This window comes from Drosophila montana, unplaced genomic scaffold (assembly GCF_035044405.1).
Source record: "Drosophila montana isolate Dmon_TW-CO22-7 unplaced genomic scaffold, ASM3504440v1 contig_3639_1, whole genome shotgun sequence".
Lineage (NCBI taxonomy): Eukaryota > Metazoa > Arthropoda > Insecta > Diptera > Drosophilidae > Drosophila > Drosophila montana.
The window spans coordinates 166,548-187,762 of NW_026998523.1; the positions used below are offsets into that span (position 1 = coordinate 166,548).

At 38.1% G+C, this 21,215-nt stretch overlaps 3 protein-coding genes and 2 long non-coding RNA genes across 5 annotated transcripts in view; 2 read left to right on the forward strand and 3 right to left on the reverse strand.

Annotated features, from left to right (window-relative positions):
* Positions 1-308: 308 nt before the first annotated feature.
* LOC135435599 (kunitz-type serine protease inhibitor NACI) lies at positions 309-1,625 on the forward strand. Its single transcript, XM_064692749.1, has 3 exons — positions 309-661; positions 725-1,336; positions 1,395-1,625. Exons 1-2 carry the CDS (start codon positions 463-465, stop codon positions 910-912), a joined length of 387 nt encoding a protein of 128 aa, XP_064548819.1. The 5' UTR covers positions 309-462; the 3' UTR covers positions 913-1,336; positions 1,395-1,625.
* On the forward strand, positions 1,202-1,678 carry LOC135435600 (male accessory gland serine protease inhibitor). Its single transcript, XM_064692750.1, has 2 exons — positions 1,202-1,336; positions 1,395-1,678. The coding sequence occupies exons 1-2, from the start codon at positions 1,267-1,269 to the stop codon at positions 1,562-1,564; spliced, it is 240 nt and encodes a 79-aa protein (XP_064548820.1). The 5' UTR covers positions 1,202-1,266; the 3' UTR covers positions 1,565-1,678.
* A 14-nt stretch (positions 1,679-1,692) lies between these two features.
* The window catches only part of Drgx (Dorsal root ganglia homeobox), a 47,353-nt gene continuing 27,830 nt past the window's right edge, over positions 1,693-21,215 (reverse strand). The window contains exons 5-8 of the mRNA XM_064692748.1: positions 19,315-19,416; positions 18,649-19,172; positions 3,508-3,671; positions 1,693-3,328 (exon numbers count right to left, since the gene is read on the reverse strand). Of these exons, the coding sequence (XP_064548818.1) occupies positions 2,643-3,328; positions 3,508-3,671; positions 18,649-19,172; positions 19,315-19,416 (1,476 nt within the window). The 3' untranslated portion in view covers positions 1,693-2,642. The remainder of the gene's footprint in view (positions 3,329-3,507; positions 3,672-18,648; positions 19,173-19,314; positions 19,417-21,215) is intronic.
* Positions 10,327-11,363, reverse strand: LOC135435586 (uncharacterized). Its single transcript, XR_010437392.1, has 3 exons — positions 11,236-11,363; positions 10,617-11,169; positions 10,327-10,550 (listed from the first exon to the last, which is right to left on the reverse strand). It is a non-coding gene; the product is annotated as an uncharacterized LOC135435586 (long non-coding RNA).
* LOC135435587 (uncharacterized) lies at positions 11,564-12,748 on the reverse strand. Its single transcript, XR_010437393.1, has 2 exons — positions 12,666-12,748; positions 11,564-11,788 (listed from the first exon to the last, which is right to left on the reverse strand). It is a non-coding gene; the product is annotated as an uncharacterized LOC135435587 (long non-coding RNA).

Genomic DNA, 21,215 nt, shown 5'->3' on the forward strand with positions numbered 1-21,215 from the left:
ATATACATATATATTGGTCATATTTATCAATAAATAACATATATGCTGGAAGCTGAAATACAAAAAATACAAAAATGTATGTTAAAATAACCGCAAACTTAACATCACGTTAACCATGTTACATGAATCTGCCTGATAAAAGTTGCAAGGCACTTTATAAGCAATAATAGCAATTTTATTATTTTTAAAGATACATTTTAATAAAATTTAATTAGATTAATAAGTATATTGTAATGAGCGAAAAAAACGAAAAAAAACAATCACGAATTATCCTCTTGTTATTTGAATGTGCATGACAGCAACCAAGAATTTTTTTCAATCATTTATATTTTTCACATTTTCATTGTTTTATAACTTGCTATATAGTGCGCCGATTATCTCAGTTTAATATATATATACTCGGAAGCTTCATTGCGGTTATCGGTGTGGACTTTCTATATTGACCCATTGCGTTCTGCTCTGATGCCGTCTAAGCACTGCACAGATAAGAGACACTTCTTTTGTACTTCTTCAGATGTCGGATCCTATATGTATTCAGGTTTATATAGCGCCGATGTGGCCAGCAGCAGTTGCAGTCTCATTGCAAATATGAAGAACGAGTATTTGTTGCTTACAGCAGTTGGATTGCTGTTGTGCCTCTCCAGTGTGCACGCCAAACCAGGTGAGTAGAGCGCTGGATCTTTGAGGAGTTGGTACCGACTGGACTAACTATTCCACTTGCTAGGGATGTGCAATGAGAAGCACTCAATGTCGGGCATGGCACAGGATGGTGCTGCCTGCATGGCCTATATGCCCAGCTGGACCTACAATGCCGCCAAAAACGCCTGCGTCGAGTTTGTATTTGGTGGCTGCGGTGGCAATAAAAACCAATTTGGCAGCCAAGGTGAATGCGAGACGGCCTGCAAGGACTAAGCTGGAAGCACAGCGTCAAACCAGTCTCAAGTGCTGGCAAAACCCAGCGCAAAGGCGAATAAACAATAACAAAGAAAAGAGGAAATATATAATTATAAAATAAACGACGAAGCTTGTTTTGTAAAATAAATACAAATTTCTCTATAGTTTTCAAGGTTTGTTGTCGTTGTTGTTGCTGTTGTTGTTGTTTTTGCAAAAGAGCGCTCATCTTGACCCAGAGATAAACCTACAGCCGGTTTCTGCCTATATAACGAGCCCCACATGCCGGCAACCAGATCAGTTGCAAGCGACGCAGTGCCCAAACATCAGTTTTTTAAAATTATTTTTCGATTTTTTCACCAGCTCGAATTCAAGATGAAATATTTCGCTGTGCTGCTGTTGCTCTGCGCGCTGCTGGGTGCTGCGCTGGCCACACTTAAGAATCGTAAGTTTTCAAACAACTCGCGCTGCACTCTATGATTCTCACAATACTCTGTATTTAGCTGCCTGCGGTGAGGAGTTTGGCAAAATAGGCAACTGTCGCGCCCAGAAGTCGAAGTGGACCTATCGCCGGGACACCAATGAGTGCATCAATTTCACCTACGGCGGCTGCCAAGGCAACAACAATCTCTTCGACACGAAGAACTTGTGCGAGCAGACCTGCAAAGTTTAAGTGGAACTTGTTTTGTTAAATAATTAATATATAAATACATGTTACTTATAAAATAACTCAATTGAGAATAATGTGCTTTTTAATTTCGTAATATATTCATTTATTGTTTTTTAATTAACTTGTTAAACTTTAATTAACTGGATTTTACTTGCTCCTTTTTTATTGTTTAGATATTTGCTGGCTTAAATAATGTTTTCTTGTTGGTTCAATCTGTTCTTCTATACTCTTTCTTGCTGCTGTAGGTTTTCAGTGAAATAATCTACTTATTATATTTGTTATCGCTTTCCGTTAGCTATCTGCTCTTCTATACATGAGTATATATTATTATATTATTATTATGCATATGTTCTTTAATTGATATTTTATAAACATTCGAAGGGGCACTCTGTCAGTGAAAATGTGAGCACTTTTTGAAACAAATGCTATTGCATCGGAGATTATGAGGGTACAGCTCAGTTGTCTACACATATATTTATGGGAGTTCTCTCGCTGCGAGTTCTATTCAAAAATTGCACAATATAATGTTTATAGCTCAAACAGAAATATACATAACGCCTTCAAATTCTATACAATGTTATAAATTATAAAAAATTAAAAATAAATTAAAAACCATTCAGTAATCCTCTAAAGATGTCAGACATAGAAATCCGCCAATCTTCTCGCTCCCTCTCTCTCTCTCTCTCTCTCGCTCTCTCGCCCTCTTCCACTGTTCTCTAGGTGCACTCTAATTCAACTTAAACTTTATGGTCTTGTTTATTTTTCTCGTTGTTGTTGTCGCTCTCATTTGGCCTCTCTCCCATTCTCCCTCTCCTTAAATTCTCCAGCTAATCTCAAACTGCACTCTCTGCTTAGATTTTCAACTGAATGCCCCCAACAAGTCGCTAAATGTCTAGCTAAGTAATCTAAAATTATTTTAGATGTGTGTTTTTATTGTGTGTTGCCCTCTAGCTGCGTAAAACTAATGCTTAAATGGTAAGTCCGCCACATAGATTATGTTTATATATATATATATATAGTGTATTTATAATCTAAACTGATTAATTTTATTTTATTATTCCACACACTTCATGCTCTCTCTTTATTCGGTTTTGGGGAGCAGCGCGTTGCCATTGACAGCGGCCGTTGCTGGCGGCGAATCCGGACGCACTGCAGCCGATGATGACAACTGCTGCTGCGACTGCAGCTGCGTGGGCGTGGTCGGAGGCGACAGAGTGGCATGGTGTTGCAGCTGCTGCTGCTGCTGCTGATGCAGTTGCTGCTGCTGCTGCTGATGGTGATGATATGCCGCTGCCGACTCGGCCAGATCGAGCAGAGCTGCCGATGTGGAGCTTGTGGCTGTGCCGGCGCCCGGGCCCAGGCCATTCATTGTGCTGGCCGTCATGTCCTGTGCCTCATGCTTCATGCGCAGCGGATTATTATTGTTGTTATTGTTGTTGTGATTATGGGCATGCCCCAGCGCCGGATGATGGGCGAATGAGAGTGGCGGCAAGTGCAGGCCCGGAAACGCCAAGCCGGCCGCAGCTGCCGCATGCAGTGACTGCAGCAGCGCTGCCGAATGCTCCTGTGCCTTGCGCCGCAGCTCGGCCACGGAATTGGAGCGTGGATCATGCGAGCCACCGCCACTGGACTTGGGCGACTCCGGCGAGCTGGCCGCCGAGCTGCTGCTCACCGGCACCATAACCGAAGTCGAGGCAGACGACGACGGTGGCAGCGGCGGCGGCTTCAGGGAGCAGCACGAACAGAGACTTTGAAACGGCGACACACCTGAGAAAAAGTCGAAAGATAAATTGTATTATCAATTTTCAAATTAGTTTTGATGTCGATGCATCATCTTTGGGCTGGCAACAGCTGCTAATTTGATTAGCAATTGCTTTTGATTTTTGCTTTCTTGTGCGCATTGATTGACAGCCCATCGATGGAGATTATGCCATTAGTCCACCCACCTTTGAGGCCCGGAAAGAGCGGCTGGTGCGTGAACTGTGCCGCCAGATGCGGCGGCAGGAAAAGCGGTGGATGATTGGCGCTGCGCTGAGCCGCTGCGGCGGCGGCTGCTGCTGCTGCTGCCACAGAGCTCTGGTCGCTGAGTACCGGACGAAAGCCACAATTACTGCAAACGAAGGAAGAAATTCACGTTAATATAGAGTTCGATATGATAATATTTACGACTATATTCTTTATTAGGCACAAAGTTGTTATTAAAAAACACAGAGTATGCGACGAGAATTTAAGATTAAGATACCCAGATTTAAAAAAAATGAGTATGCCAAAAAACAAAAAATGTTCCATTTATTTTACTTATTAAGTAAAAATGTAATGGCCTAGCTATTTAATACAATCGGCTGGGAACGTGCATGTTCTCTGATACCAAACGCCTTACTACTTAAATGCCTTACTATGCGCTTCTCATGAATTCAAAAAGGGCTTACCGGTTTCAACATACTCTACTCTCTTGCACGCTTTCTCTCTCTCTCTCTCTCTCTCTCTCTCTCTCTTTCTCTTTCTCTCACTTCTCTCACTTTATTTCCTTTTCTCTTTACTGTTCTTACTTTTAGCCACTTTAAACTTCTTGTGTTTTTATAAGTTATTCGTAAATTAAAAAATCGCTCTTCCTTCTACTAACATAATAGGTGTGCATAGGTATATGTAATATATACACGGATGTTGGCTTATATTTATGTACGTTTCTGGGCAAAGTTTCTAGTTTTATGGGTATATATCATCACATAATGTGTCAATTAGATATGGATAGAAAATAGCCTTGATAGAGTGCAACGAATCAATTTAAAATGCAAATTCAAATTTGCAGCAGTTTAATGAAGCTTCAACACTGGCGGGTTCAGCTTCTCGCGAATCTTGCAATGAAGCTGATTCTCATATTTTCGCTAATCGCAACACTCTTTGTTTTAATTCTTATTCTATTTTTAATTCTCTTAACGGGCAACTCTGTTGGCCCAAATTATGGTGGGTACGGCAAATTTACGTATATACTTTATAATAATTTGCATTGTTATTTTCTCAGCGGCGTGCCAATTGCCACATTCAGTAGATGGATACGAAGATGGAACAGCCTGTGGGAGAATGCGAGAAAACTGGTCCTACAATTCGGTGGCCAAAACATGCGTTATGTTCATTTATGGAGGCTGCGGTGGAAATGATAATAATTTTAACACGTTTAAGGAATGTAAAGACACGTGCCTCAGCCGAATGGCTTTTACTGAGAAAATGTACACTTTCTGGTGACTTGGCCGAAGCACGATTGAGCTTTTTCTTTAATATAACAATCTAGCAATAAAATAAAATAAGCATAGAGAACACAACAATATTTGAATTTTGTTTTATGTCTTAATTGAAATTCGGTGGAATTTTATCATTAAGATGAAGATTTTTTTGAAAAAGTTGAATGCAAAAGTGTCTTTTGTTTAATAACGAATGAAGCTTATAAAATGTGTATCGATTTTAACTTTGGGTTTGTTGAAAATTTTTAAAATATTGTTAGTTTTGTTACTTGTAAGACTTGCTGCAAGTCGTAATTTTTCTATTGTTTTTGACAGTAAAGTATACCCTTTACTTTTTCTATTAGATATTCTTTTTTGAATACAAACTCATTTACATAAAATTAACACTAAATTTGCAACGTAAGAAATCAACTCAATTTACTAACAATAATACGTTATATGCTTATTTTGAAGAATCTCAAATGTATCATAGATAAGATTAATCATAGATTAAGGTTAATTAAGTACAGTTATTTAAATAGTCAAAATCTCGAGATCATAAAGGATTACTTGATATTTTTCATACGACCTCAGTCTTAACATAAATACAAAGAAAATATTTATGCTTCTGCTTTCCTAGATATGTTTAAATATTCCACAATATCATGCGATAAAATAGCACCATATTGTATCTCATGTCAATCGTGGTTGACTATCCCAGCAATGGGAAAGTTGTGACCGCTCTGGCCTTTCAACTTTCCCCATGCATTTCACAATTCCACTGTGACAATCTAGATGGATATGTATACAAGCTTCGTTTTTATAACACCCAACGCACAAACAGACAAACAACAACAAACGCAGCTTTTAATTAACGCTTAATTGAAATAAATTAAAACATTTTTATGCGTAATTGCATTATTATTAATAAACCTAAATATTTTGTATATGTAAAAAGCGGCAGCTGTTGTCACTTGTTGTTGTTGTTATTGTTGTTGTTGTTGTCTAGGCCCCTACTCGGTTTAATTGAATGAAATATAACGCTTAGGTCGCATACCCAACCATATTCCATTCGTAAAGTCCCCGAGCAAACAGTTAATGCAATTTAAACAATTTTAATTGATATGCGAGCCAACAATAAAAAAAACGCTTATGTAAGCATGGTATAGATAAATTATATGCCTGGCATAATCCATTAATAAAATTATCATATTTTTTATTAGTCATAATTGTTGAATATTATTGGTGTTTTTTCTATGTACTCATAAGCAAATAAATTCGAGTTTCTATGCGAAAAACAAAGAGGAAATGTAAATAGAAAAAAAATTCAATTTCCATTTATTTCAATTTGCGTTAAGCTTTTTAGCGTTTAGTCCATTTGGATCTAGTCCTGCGGGACTTTTGGAGCTAAAGCTGGATGCAAATGTGTCCAAAATTTAATAACTCTTAGTGCGCGGCCTAACTCGACGCGAGGGGAGCAGTCAGGTGTATGCGTATGTAGCTGCCACAAGCAGGGGCACAAATCTCTGAATGCTAATCGAGTTGCGGGTGGGATGCTGGCCAGGACGAGCCGACCGAATGTCGCGACCACAGCCACTGGGCCACAGTCGTCGCGGCTGTTGCTTTTAATTCTTTTCACTTTTTTCCACTCTAAACTTGACGGTTTTTTGGCTTTTGCTTTTGCGTTTGCCCCTGCCTACCTCCTCGTTCACCCGCCACGCTCTTCTTCTAATTCTGAGCTGCGTTGCGCCTGTCCTGATTTCAGGAGATTCCAGGAGGTGGACACACTATTTGGCCGCTTGAAACAGAATTTTGTATTCGGTGAATGTTTTATTTTTCCTCCGTTTTCCATTTTTATTTTCATGTTAAGTTTATGAATTTTTCAAAGAATTCTAAGCTATTTTAAAATGATTGCGAGAACATTAGATTAGGGCGAACCTTCTGGGGCAAGAGCTGAGGCTAAAGGAAAGTTTAACTAACAGATAAAAGAGTTTGGAAATGGTCAGTGAATATTAAGAAAATATATCACATATACCAAAGTTTACATTAACAGGCTTTTTTGAACACTGTCCATCTCAAGATGAGGTTGGTTAATGTTTAGAGTTTATGGTCCTTAAATAGGGAATAATAGAATAGAATAAGGAATAAATACATTTTAGTATACACAAATACAACATATAATATTAATTTAAATTCAAAAAATCAGATAAAGCTATATATACAAATTTGAAAATTCGTATTTGTTTTGCTTGCTTGCCTATTATTTCATTTATTCATTAATTTATTTATATTTATATTCTAGTCAAACTTGATCTGCATAAACGAAAATAATAAAAAAAATAATGATATATGGCAAAAAATGATTTTAAAAAAAGCGAAATTGCTTTAAAATAATATTATTATATGTTAATTATAATATATATTATATTAAATTATGAAAAATAAATAATGTTTTTTCTATTTATTGATAAGTATTTTATTTTCGTGCTTCGCTCTTTTTTAATATTTATCTAAGAGTACGTTAAAGATATATATAACACGAATATATTTTATAATTTCTTGATACTTTTCACACAAAAATGACAGCCCAATTAGGCCCAAAGGCAAAGGGGAAAAGCAAAAGTCCGAGCTCAACGAGAAGAGTTGGCAAACAGAGACTCTTGGAAGTGCTCTCACTAGCTGTATTTATAGTTCCAGTTCCATTTTGAGTCCCAGTCTGTGTCTGAGTCGCAGTTGTAGCGAAAAAAGCAGTAAACTTAAATGTTTGCGTATAATTAAGCACTCATCCTTTGGTCGTAATTAAATTTTGCATGTGCACATCCAACAGCTGCCGTTGTGGCGCCATCTACAGTCGGTGCCGGCGACGGGCGGACCCGGCTTAGGGTTAGGGGCTGGGCAAGGGGCGGGGTGTGTGCTCTGTCTGAGACTGGCAAAAATGTTGCAGCATCAACGACGTTTGCCGCAGGCGAAACATCAAGCGGGCGCGCGGTGCTGTTTGACAGGGCCCCGCCCACACGGCTACCGCCGCCCTAATTGCAGCACTCAAGAGGAGGCCCAGCCCTCCGACTGACGGCACTCGCACTCCAAATTAAGACATTCAGCAGCTCGAGTGTTGTCGTTGAGCTCGTTAGTTAGTACATAACTTTTGCTGTGGGCCAACTGGCGCAAGGCTGGGCCGTAGGGGTTGACGGAGGTTGCGGGGGGGTGGGCAGACTTATGCGTTTGTCAATGTCAGACAGAGCGCGTAGCATGCTCACCTAGCGCACAAAAGTTTTCTTTAAATTTTCGCACTTTTCACAGATTGCCGTTGCCAAGGAGAAACTTTTACCGACTTGGCTTAATGAATTTTTACACATATTGCCCGCGCTCCGACAATGCCCCCAACACCCTCCTCCAAGCCCCTACCCCTTGCACATAATTTTTCTGGCAAACATTTTAATGCCTTACGCAATTCTAACAAATTAAACTCGAGCAATCAACACCTCAACGGCTTAGCGGGCACCGCACCGCACCGCGCTAACCCCCATTTTGGCGAGCGCCAAACCCAATTTCCGCAAAATGTTTGCGCTAGCGAAAGTTTGTGTTCTTTTTAATACCCTGCACCCATTAAATGAAAAGGGTATAATAATGCTTATTATATATATCTTATTATATATATCTATATCCTCTTTACATTGATATATTTTTATGAGCAGAAAGCAATTGGGAAGAATTTTACAACGAGTCTTTAACCAGGCTGCAAATTGGCATAGCGCCAAACTGTTTTGAACCTTCACTTTCTTTTTTTATATACCACGAACCGAACCTAAGGCCAGATAAGTTGGTTAAGGCAAAATAGTATGCAGCCCGAATCAAACCAGTCTTTTCTTTTTTAAGGGGTTGGTTTTAAAAATTAGTTTCGAAAAGCTTATTAGTTTTCTATATTTCGATTGACTAAATGTGTAAATGTGATTAATTTATATCACATTTTAAAAAATTGCGAACCAGATTTCGAACCCAAACCTAGTGACATGGATGTGGATGAGGTTCACGAACCGTAGCTAAAGGAGAAGCATTGATTCTAAACGTGGACTGAACCAACAAGAATTTTCGCTGAGCTTGTTGTGAGGATCGAAAAAGCCATGCTATCATTATGTGCCAAGTGGCAGATGGAAGATAACAAAGCGATAAATGAGCGATGCGAAAACGCATGCTTATATGGCTACTTAACTAAGAGTACAGGGTATTTTATGGGCAAGCACTCTCTATTGGCGCAATGTGACTGCTTTTTATTGGCGCTATCCTTGGCTGAAATTATTTTCTACTTCCTACCCGAGTTGGCAGCTAAAGCGAGAGCTCTGAACATTATATGCTTATTATATTAGCCAACCCAAGGTTTTTGATGGAGCTGTTCGAGGAGGAAGAAGGGGGGGTGGGTGGGTGTAGGAGGAGGGATTCTGTTGGTTGGTTGTTTGGCTGTTTGTTGTGCGCGAGTCAGCGGCTTATTTTAATTGCATGATGAATATTAAAATATTTGCTTAATTTATTATTCAAGCATTCGTGCGCGCAAACATCACAAATGCGCTTGCATATATGTCGGTAAATATATATATACATTATATGCTCAAGTATATAGCTGGCATATAGCTTGGGTACATCATTTGATTTTTGGCCTCCACCTGGGCATGCGGCTGTTTACATGTTTAAGTAGCTCCGATTTTACATGCCTCGGCGTCTAATTACGTATTTAGTTAGTTGTGCATACAATATTTGGCAATTCTGTTTCAAATTTTTTGGCAAATATTTTCACATTTTGCGGCTAGCTATTTAATTACCCCAGTTTCCTGTAACCAGCCAAAAGGGATTTGAAATTGGGCACAAGTCCAATTTGCTGAGGTCTGGAAATTGTTGTAGAGCAATAAATTGAAAGAAACGAAGTGTTTTTTAGTAGACAAAATAAGTCTTAAATAATGCTTCCAATTAGTTCCTTAGTAAATAAAGGGAGTGAAATCATAGATGGAGCAATATCAGCCGATATTCAAATGTCAAGGTGGCCACTAAAGCGGCAAATTACAATTTGTATAGTTATATATTTTCCTAAGTAAATTGTACAACCCAATTTTACAAAAGTGTAAAAAAATTGCAATTCTTATCGTATAGACGTATATCAAGTGTACATTAATGTATAACATGTGATTAAAGGATTAATGGGATGAAGTTAGTTAGCTTTTTGTTGAAATTACATTTTTATTCGAGATAGTATAATTTGTAATAAGTTTTTAAAGCGAAATAAAATCCGAAGAATGGAAGAAGCAGCACCATAAAGCAATTCCAAACAACGACTAAATAGAATAACAGAGCACAGTGCTTTATGCCATTTCTAAGTCACATTAAAACATTAAAACTAATAAGTGTGAACTATTAAATAAAATGGCGAAATTAAATTGATTTATAAAGTGTACATAACGCTGGGGAAGACTGTAAAGATTATAAATATTTCATTTAATATGCTAGCCCGATTGCATATTTTAGGTAATTGTATAAGTATTTTCGACTAACATAATTAGTTAGAACATGTTAAACTATTATGCTTTATTCTTTGGGTATTCATTCCAGGCACTTATTCTCACAATCTTTTTGGCTCAAAAAACTATTATCATTTCTACCGCAGCCTCCGTACATAAACATTGAGCATTTTTTGGCCTCTGCATCATAGGACCATAACTTTTTGAAAAACAAGCAGTATCTTCCGTCATCAAATCCGTTTTTAGCATGTTGCAATCCGCACACCTCTTTGTTGATAATAACAAGATAAAAGCTGAGTTTATTTGAAGAATGTTCCAGTTTCTAGTACTGACCATGTTTAAGAGCTAAAGAACTGCCCACGTATGCAGCGAGAACCAAAAAATATAAAATCAGCTTCATTCTAAGATTTGAGACCTTGTATCCACAGTTGACAAACGTAGACTGAAGCGAGGAGAAACAACCTAGCCTTATAGCTTTATGCGATGTCTAAGTCTCATACAAACCTTAAAACTAAATGGTGTGAAATATTTAATTAAAAGTCGCAACTGAATCGAATTGTACAGTGTATATAACGCTGGGAAAGGCTTTTTGGGGATTATCAATATATCGTTTTATATCTTAGCACGATTGCATTTTCTGCATAATTGTAAAAGCAATTAGTTGGAACACGTTAACCTATCATGCTTTATTCTTTGGGTATTCATTCTAGGCACTTGTCCTCACAATCTTTTCGGTTCAAAAAACTATTATCATTTCTACCGCAGCCTCCGTACATAAACATTGAGCATTTCTTGGTCACTTTATTATAGGACCATAACTTTTCGAAAAACAAGCAGTATCTTCCGTCATCAAATCCGTTTTTAGCATGCTGCAATCCGCACACCTCTTTGTTGATAATAACGATATAAGAGCTGAGTTTATTTGAAGAATGTTCCAGTTTCTAGTACTGACCATGTTTAAGAGCTAAAGAACTGCCCACGTATGCAGCGAGAACCAAAAAATATAAAATGAGCTTCATTCTAAGAATTGAGACCTTGTAACCGCAGTTGACAAACGTTGACTGAAGCGAGGAGAAACTATCTAGCTTTATAGCTTTATGTGATGTCTAAGTCTCATAAATACTTTAAAACTAAATAATGTGAAATATTTAATTAAAAGGCGCAACTGAATCGAATTGTACAGTGTATATAACGCTGGGGAAGGGTTTTTGGGGATTATCAATATATTGTTTAATATCTTAGCACGATTGCATTTTCTGCCTAATTGTAAAAGCAATTAGTTGGAACACGTTAACCTATCATGCTTTATTCTTTGGGTATTCATTCTAGGCACTTGTCCTCACAATCTTTTCGGTTCAAAAAACTATTAGCATTTCCACCGCAGCCTCCGTACATAAACATTGAGCATTCCTTGGTCACTGTATTATAGGACCATCTTTCGTAGTAAGCCATGCAGGTGAATCCACCATTAGTTCCTTGTTTAACATGTGGCATTCCGCACACCTCTTTAATGGTAATAACGAGATTAAAGCTTAATTTATTTAAAAAATGTCCCAGGTTCTAGTACTAACCATGTTTAAGAGCTAAAGAACTGCCCACATATGCAGCAAGAACCGGAAAAATTAAAATCAGCTTCATTTTAAAATTTGAGAACTTGTAAGCGCAGTTGACAAAAGTTGACTAAAACGAGGAGAAACTATATTCACAGTTTAGATCTGCATTGTATGTTTTAATAGGCAAAAAAGTCTCGATTCACTCGTGACTAATTGTAATAATCAAATTAAGTGTGTATAAAAAATAAAAATATCTACAGTCACCTTGGCAGGTCGGTAAAATAAAGTACTGTAAGGCCAAATCTTAAAAAGAATCATCTACTGACATTTTTCAAATGCTTAAATTCCTCGGCGCTCAGAGAAAATCCGAAGTATGGAAGCGCAAGCAACCCAATGAGGTCCATAAAGGACTAAATGGAACAACTGAACACAATGCTTTATGCGATCTCAATAAAAGTTTAAAACTTATTAGTGTCAGATAACTAATTTGTGCATATTGTACACATTGTTTAATAGCTAATCCCGAGTGCACATTCTATAGATCGTGTTACCCCATCATGCTGTCTACATTGGTTATTCACTCCTGGCACTTATCCTCACAATCTTGTTGGGTAAAAAAGTTATTAGCAGTTCCACCGCAGCCTCCATAAAGAAAAGCTGTGCATTTTTTTGCCACTGCATCATAGGACCATCTGTTGCCGCGAGCCAAGCAGACTATTCCATCTTCAAATCCATCTTTAGCATGTTGCAATCCGCAGTCCTCTTTGTGGGTAATAACGAGATAAAAGCTGAGTTTATTTAAAGAATGTTCCTGTTTTTTAGCACTGACCATGTTTAAGAGCTAAAGAACTGCCGACGTATGCAGCGAGAACCAAAAAATATAAAATCAGCTTCATTCCTAGATTTGAGAACTTCTAACCGCACTTGACAAACGTTGACTGAAGCGAGGAGAAACAGTTGAAGTCTGTATTGTGTGTTTCATCCGGAAAACAAGGGTCGATTCCCTCGTATCTAATTTCAATAATCAAATTTAATGTATGACATTATCGTGTGTGAGAAGAAAATAATGTGAAAGGGCTTTCTACCTAGAGCTTCCATAGTAGTCAAGTAATCAATATAGCATTTAGGGATAGTAGCTGCACTTTGTAATGTGGGCGGGCTTCCGAAGATCGAAATTATATATAGCTACATACAACAATGCCTTAAACGATTCCAAGTCACGTATAAAATACGAAACTAATTTTTGTGAAATATTAAACTAAAAGCTAGAGCTAATGCCAGAGTTAAGCGGAGATGAGGCTCACCGAAAGTAGACTCGGAATACGTTTGTTTTTGCATTGCATTGCAACATAAACGAGCGAAATATTATTTTTTACCATACTTAAATATTTTTGACTTAGTTGCAAATGGGTTTCAAGTTTCTGGTTGTAGTAGAGTCAAAAAATAAGCAAAATTAAGATACTCTTAATAACTTCATAAAAAAATTATGTAAATAAAACGAGTTGCGGAAGAGAGAAATAGTATGATACATAGCAGAAGTTTAAATTCCCTTAAACTATTATATATACTAAGTAAAGTATAATTAAATCAAAATTAAATAAACTAACAATAGCAAGCAAATTGTTCAGTCTGTGTCATTAAAAAACTCAAATTCTGTTTGGCCTTCTGAAGATCAACGCACGCATTCAATTTTAGTGTTTTCTCGTGTTTTAATTGTTTATGCAAATTGTCAAGATAAATGTAATTAAAGTGCTTCACGCTCTTGACAACAAAATAACAACAAAAAACTGAAATGTTTGCAGCTGGCAGCTGTTTACTTTCGTTTGTTATTGTTTTTTTCAGTCGGTCAAGATTATACGATTTATTGTATTACTTGATATTTAATAAAAAAATTGAAAACCTGTCTATACTGTAGCTTTGAATAGCGCAGCTTTTATTCTTAAACAAACACATAAATATTACAAAATTAATTCATGCATCTTCCGAAGTACTTCAATTATAAACTAAATAAATTTTTATTTTAATAATTTGTTTAAGCAAGTTGCATATTCAACTTGGGGTTATGTAAGAAATCTGCCCTAGTTATATTTACCGATCTGCTCTTATTTATTATTATTTAATTTTGCTGCTCTGCTGCCTTATGCAATCATTAAATCGAGAGTGTTTTAATTTTTTGCATAATATTGAAGGTTTTTTCGCTTTTGGCAAAAAATACTTGTTTCAAGATCAAAATTTTAGGAGGATGCATGGAATGTTTTTAATAAGAGCAAGAAAAAAGCGAAGATATGTTATGGGGATTATCATAAACCAGATACAGGTCAAGTTTATATCCGATTATTGATAACTCCAAGCATCTAAATCGATAAAAATGAATTCTGAAAATCTCTTCTTATACGTTTGTAGAGAGTTTTATATATACTCTTTAATGTAATGTGTATTGTATAGAAAGTGAAATCTCCGATTCCATTCAAAATAAATATTCCTTATTAGTATTGCTATAACTATGTCTGTCTTTCTGTCTGACAAACTAATCTCTCAAGTTGAAAGCTACTCTAAAAAAAAACGTAGCATATATCCATCTTTCTGGTCCAGGTAGTACATATGTCGTTTCGAATTCTATATTATATATCTGGCACCTAAATATATAAAGTCGAATATGAAGTTTTTGTATGAAAAGCGTTGTTCACTTTCAAGATATCTTTATCTTTAGATCTATTGGAAGAATCGGTCGAAAAATTATTTATTTCATGGAAAAAGTGTTCGGTTATCAAGATATCTACACTTAACACAAAAGTTCTATTCACATAAGCCTAACTTCTAAAAGGGTGTTCAATCTTTGGCATGCAATAGATGCCAAATAAAGATTTTTGATACATTTGTGAATGTCATCTAATTATTCCAACTTAGCTTGGCGCCCTTATATTCGATTATTTATTTACTTTATTTGTATATTTTTTTGATTGACTTTCGGAATTACTGAGCTGACATAGAAGTTGGGCTCCAGTTCCAGGCGAATGATTGGCTTGTGAGCGTTTGCTTTTTTAATACAGCTTTTCAATTTGCATAAAATATACGAGAATATCGAGATAAAGAAATGCTTCGAGTCAGCTGAGTGCATGTCTAATGCGATGATAAATGCTTGCGATGAAACGCTCGACTTGAGATTAGCTGCAAAAAGATGGCAAATGGTAAATGGCAAATGGAAGATGGAAGCACACACAGGACATCCGGTTGAAGGCATTTGAATAACAATAACGATATCAAACGATATCAAAGTGCTGAGTGCATGCATTGAGAGCCAAAGGCAATTGCCATTAGCATATATGGCACAAAGTCGGAATTGATTTGGTCAACCGTTACAACAACAAACAGCGGGCAATGATTCAGCTAAAACAGCAGCAGCAGCAGCAAAAGCAGCAGCATCAGCAGTCGACCTTCTGCCCAGTGGGTTGTCCCCTCGCCCACTTGGCCTGTCAGCTACTGCCGCTGCGCTATTATATCCTGATCCACATCCTGATCCCATGTTAGTTTGTGCGTGTCTTGTTGTTGTTTTTTCTTTTTTTTTTATTGTGGTGTGTCGCTTTATTGTTGTTGTCTGGGCGCGTTGACATGTGAGCTAAAGCAGAGCTGGGCCGCCCGTGGCCTTTTTGCCGGCTGATGAGACCGCCCACCGCTAACCGGCGCAAACTTCCTCCCCGCCACACTTATCACAAAAAAAAAACCAGCAGCCGCCTTTTGGCTGGGTGTGGCATATGGTTACATTGGCAGCACAACAAAACACGAAACACCCTCATTTACGCCCAATTAAATTTTCAAGTTGCTTTTTTATAAGCGAAAGCATTTGATTTTGAAGACATGAATTCCACAGTATTTAAAAAGTTTTAGTTAAGAAGAAAAGAGAAAAGAGAACGTGTCTTTGGCACACCGAAGATTTAATACCCTTGTGGACATTTGCCTAACGGTTTTTGCAGATATGTGAGAATTGTGAAACTCGTAAATGCTGAGTTTGATGAAGACAGCTTGCAAAACCGAATATATTGCCATACAAAAACTAATTTAAACACCGATTCTTCCAATAGCGATATAGAATATAGAATATATATACGCAGCTTAGTTTATCTTGATCGCTATAGCAGCAATATGATGTGGTCTCATATAGATAGAATTTTAATTGTAAATAAGGTAAATAAGGCAGAGTGAAACTTAGAAATGACGAGTCTATTCCAGATAACTTGAAGCACAATAAGTTACCATACAAGATTATTTATTTATTATTTATTTCTATGGCAGCTATATGATATTTGGTTCGATATTGATAAGATTTGGCATATATACATAGTGAAACTAATAAATGCCGAGTTTAGTCAAGATATATTAAAAAACAAACAGTTGTCCATAAAGAACCTACTGTTATACCGGTTATAGACATGGAAGCCATATGATATAGTAGACCGATGTAAGTATGAATTGCACTATGTATACAAAGTTACAAGACCATATCTTAAAGAATGGGAGACTTGTTCGCATAGAAACAGACTGGACATAGCTATATAAGCTCGATAGTTCATGCTTATCTGGAATAAATATATGGGGTCCGAGATAACTCCTTCTATGTGTTACACATATAATGATCAAATTATAATACTCTACGGAGGTATAAAAAATGACATAAAGGGTGACATCAATCAATTCAAATAAGGCATACGTTTGGAATTCCCAATGGGTTTAGGAACTGACTAGGTCGCATGAGTTCCTTGACTTGAAAATTGTCTATAGAAGGTTGCTGAGGTTTGATATTGGTTTACTTTTGTATCTATGCAATAAAGATGATATAATTGTTATAAATTTAAATATATATTAATATACTACAAGTGAGTCTACGGGGTATTCTAGACGAGCACTCAAAACCAATGAACTTCAAATCGATTAACCATCTCATAAGTATATCTAGCTCACTAAGAATCTGGTTGCTAAAGACAATGCTGGAATCATTCATGCGCTGTTCCGTTGGTGATTAGAGGCTGGCATTGATAGCACGCGTCGGTCATATCAATGCAGCATCATTAGGTCGCTAGTTTTACTTTCTTTTCGAGAACTCAACGAGTGGGGAGGCTGGGCCAGAAGGGGGCACTCTTAATGTTTCCGCTGGCGCACACGACATCCGCTGACCGGAAGTGCGCCAATGGAATTTAAACGTTTTCATCCAAAACATTAACTGAATCGTCTTCCGCTGCGCACGCCTGTTCAATAGCCCGTGCCCGGGTCCGGCACCACAGGAGTCGCCAGGCGAGAGTCAAAAGTCTCGCCATCAGCCAGAACCAACCAGCCAGCCAGCCAGCCACCCACCCAACCAGCTAATATCATTACTGCTCTCATTGTGGTCGTTGTCTGGCTATAATAATACACAGCTCCCAAAATTTCTGCTTTTTTTCCACTTCCTCTTCTCTTTCTGCCGGTCTTAATCAATTGCTAATTTAGTCATCGCCGCCTTTAGGGGTGACATTTGTCCTGGTCTGAAGCGCAATCCTGCTCGGATTTGTAAATATTTGCTTGGAAAATTGCTCTCGGGGGTGGCGTTCGCTCTGTTTGCCCTTGTACTCTTTATTCCATTTTCCTTCTTCTTTTTTTTTGCTGGCAGTTGTTTTTGTGCTCAGTCGCATTGTTATTGTCAAATTGAGGACAAAATGCGACACTTGCCATAAATTTATTGTTTGTTGTTGCCTAATGCCATTGTAAGTGGAGGCTTAATGACACGCAGGCAATTAGCAGATCGTTGAGTTTTAATCGCGCTGGTTTACAGGGGTGTGCACCAGGGGTCTCATATAAGTAGTTATGGATAGCCCTTGGCATCAACTGGAGCTAACAACAGGAGCTACACGTAATTGGATTGCGTGGAATTTTTCCACAAGAAATCAGAACATATGACTTGGTAAAACTGTGTTCCAATTTTGAATTTTTCTATCATAAAGTAAACAGAAATCAAAGAGGTTTTCTTTACAATATTGAGAACAGTTATTTCCCCAACACTATTTCGCATTTTATAGAGATTAAAAGACTCGAGTTAAATACTTGATATTAATATAAGAAAGTACATATTTGAAATACTCGATTGAGGACATTTACAAATTTTTGACAGTATTTTGATGGTTTGAATCAAAGTAAAGTCAATAAATCGACATTTCTAAAGCAAACATAATCTTCTTCAAATATACACGTAAATGATTAATAGAGGAAAATCCCAAATAAGCTCAAATAGTAAAATATATTTGTTATTTTTAGGTATATAAACTTTTAAGTAGTCTATTAGCTAGCAAACTATTTATTGTTTCGATTCAAAATATCTATTAATCGATAAATCGATGTTTCTAAAAATAAATAGACTGCGTCAATAAGCAAATTACAAATTATAGGATAATCGCAAATTTGATAACTTAAAATTTTTAAAACTATTTTAAATATTTTAAAATATACAAATATATTTAAATATTTTGCTTCAACTGTTGCTTCTAGTCAATTCTTCTTAAATATGTACCTATTTTATATTCATGTGAATGTGAAAGGGCAAATTTGAAACATAACTCAATATTCAATATATTTCTCAATATATTCCATATAAATCTTTTTCTATGTTTTCATATGATCTAAATACAAATTGAGTCACCATAAAGGATAATCCATTTAAAACCATATATATAGGTTATATATGTATATATAATATTTTAATACTATGTAAGACAACTATATAAGATCTTCCCTTTAAAACCCATATATATTTATGGTGCTAAAATGATTCAAAAATATTTTCTACTTACTTATCGTTGGTTACGCTGCCAGCTCCAAAGCTGCCAAAGATGTGACTGCCAAAGGCTGCGGCGGCTGCCGAATGTGGCAGCTGTGCTGAATGCGGCGTTGTTGGTGTTGGTGTGGACGAGGCCGAGTTGTTGGACGATGCCGCCATACGCGAGCCGGTGGTCAGCGACATGGGGCCACCCACCTCGATGGGTGAGTCTGTGTTGCGCGAATTGGAGGGGCTGCTGGGACCCAGGCCGCCGGCCAACGGCGTGTGTTCGCGCATGCCCGGCGACGGGGAACCGGCGCTAATGGAGCCCAGCGACTGCGAGGCGGAGTGCGGTGTGGCGGTCAGCTGGGCAGAGGACAGCGGTCGCTCATTGTCGCTGGAGTCCAGATGATGGCCGCCAGTCGGACTGCGTGAATGCTGCTGTTCCATGGGTCCATTTGTCAAAGGGCTATGCGAACGCTGACGTGGCGGCAGCTCATCCATATCATCATCGATCTCGCCGGTGATATCTGGCGAGGATTCGCGCGAGTCATGAAGCTGCAGAATATTATTAATAGATGTTAAGAAAGTTCCTCCAAAATGAGCATATTTTCGATCCGATTTAAGCTACTTCAATTAAGCCTTATCTATAGCTTCCATTTATATCATATATCTATATATATATATACATATATCTTACCTTATCCAGCGAGCTGCTGCTTTCGCCATTTTCCCGCTTGCGCTGCTCATCCTTGAGTCGCTCCGCTTTGCGCCATTTGGCGCGTCGATTCTGGAACCAGACCTGCGAACGAGAAGGGGGAGAGCGGGAAAATAAAGTTAGAAAATTGCTTTTGTATGGCTGAGTGCTGTTATTTATGCTGTGGGCCAAAGTTGTGACTTGAGTTGGCTGCCAGCCAATTGAAAATTGGAAAACTTTCGCCACACACACACGCACGCACATGTACGGGCGAAAAACAATAAACGAAATTTTCCACCTCAGAAACTTTAACAATTTGTTGTTTGCACCAAGCAACCCACGCTCACGCCCACGCCCACTTTTGCCGCCTGCGCCCTGCGTTCGCATTGTGTCTTCGAAGACATAAACAAACAAAATCTGATTTTCAATTTTGCGCAGGCACACAAAACAAATTTGGCCTGTAATCAGCGCCTAAATTGGTAAGAGGCTGCAAGGGGCAGGAGGGGGGGGGGGGGGGGCACACACACACATGCCGCCACAGCATCTTCACTAATGAGCTTCAATCAAGACAATGCCCAGGCATCCTTCGAAGTTGCCCCCATGCTCTGCTCTGTTTCCTCGCATCCTTGGCATCCTTTTGCCTGCTTGCTTATGCGCGCGTGTTTCCTTTTTGTGCTATTGTTGTTCTTGTTCTTGTTGTTGTTTTTGTTGTTGCTGCTGTGTTTGCTTTTAGTTCCGGTTACGCTGATTCCATGCTTAAAGCGGCCCCTAATGGGATTTCTAACTTCAGGGGGCGCGCCATCTTTGCATGACTCGAACTGCCTCTCCCCCTCTCTCACTTTTTGTGCCTGTGTGTGTGTAAGTAAATTTCCTAATCAAAATTCAAATTAGACATTGTGCAAAAGTTCGCATTGTTGTAATCATAACGCAACATAAAACAATTTCAACATTTTGCGCCTCGAGGCAACTTTCTCTGCTCTCTGCTCTCTCTCTCACTCTTTCTCACTCCCTCTCTGTCTCTCTCGCCTTGCTCGTCTGCTCCACTGCCATGGCCGCCATGTTGGCTTTATACCAGACACAATACAGGCACACACCCACTTAACCAAACAACTAACCCAACCCAGGGCCATGCGCCTTGCCAGGCTCCAGCTAACAATAAATTGCGCACAATCCAACCCCCAAAAGGCAGTTACAGTTACCACCCACAGCCACACACCCCCAACGCAGACTTCCAGGAAAGTTATTGCGGGGGTTTTCACGTTTTTACATGTTTTTTTTCTTCCTTTTTGGTGGTGACGCCCACCAGTTACTTAATACAATATTTATGCCATAAGCACATTACCAATAAAATATGGCTGGGTAAACTTTTTTCCAAGTGCAGCGACCACCTCGGGGTTCGCTCCGCTGAGCGAGACACATATAGCTGGCTGGAGAGAGACAGACAGTGTGTGGCTGTTGCCTGTGCTAGAGCTCTGGTTATTATTATGACAAAAATTGAATAATGAAAAACAATTGTGTGCGTCTGCCTTGACTTTATCCAGCCAACCCACCCATGCATATGTGCGTGTGTGTGCGTGCTTCCTTCTTCCAATAATAATTTCATGCACAATTTTGCTTTGTTTTATTGCAATACCTAACCAAAAAAAAGCAAACCCAACCCTCAACCTACAGTAAGACATTACCATATTTCTTATTTATTCAATTCGCTTGGTTAAGTTTCTTGATTGCTTCTCAATGCTTCACTCTGGAGGGTACCTAGAGAGCTGAAGTATAATAACTTTTCAGTTTTTGTTGCTTTTTGCCTTTTGGCATATTAATTTACAACAAGGCTAATTGATTTCGTTTGGCTACAATATTTTTGCATATTTAATTCAAGTTGTGTATAATTTTTTCAATTTTTGTTT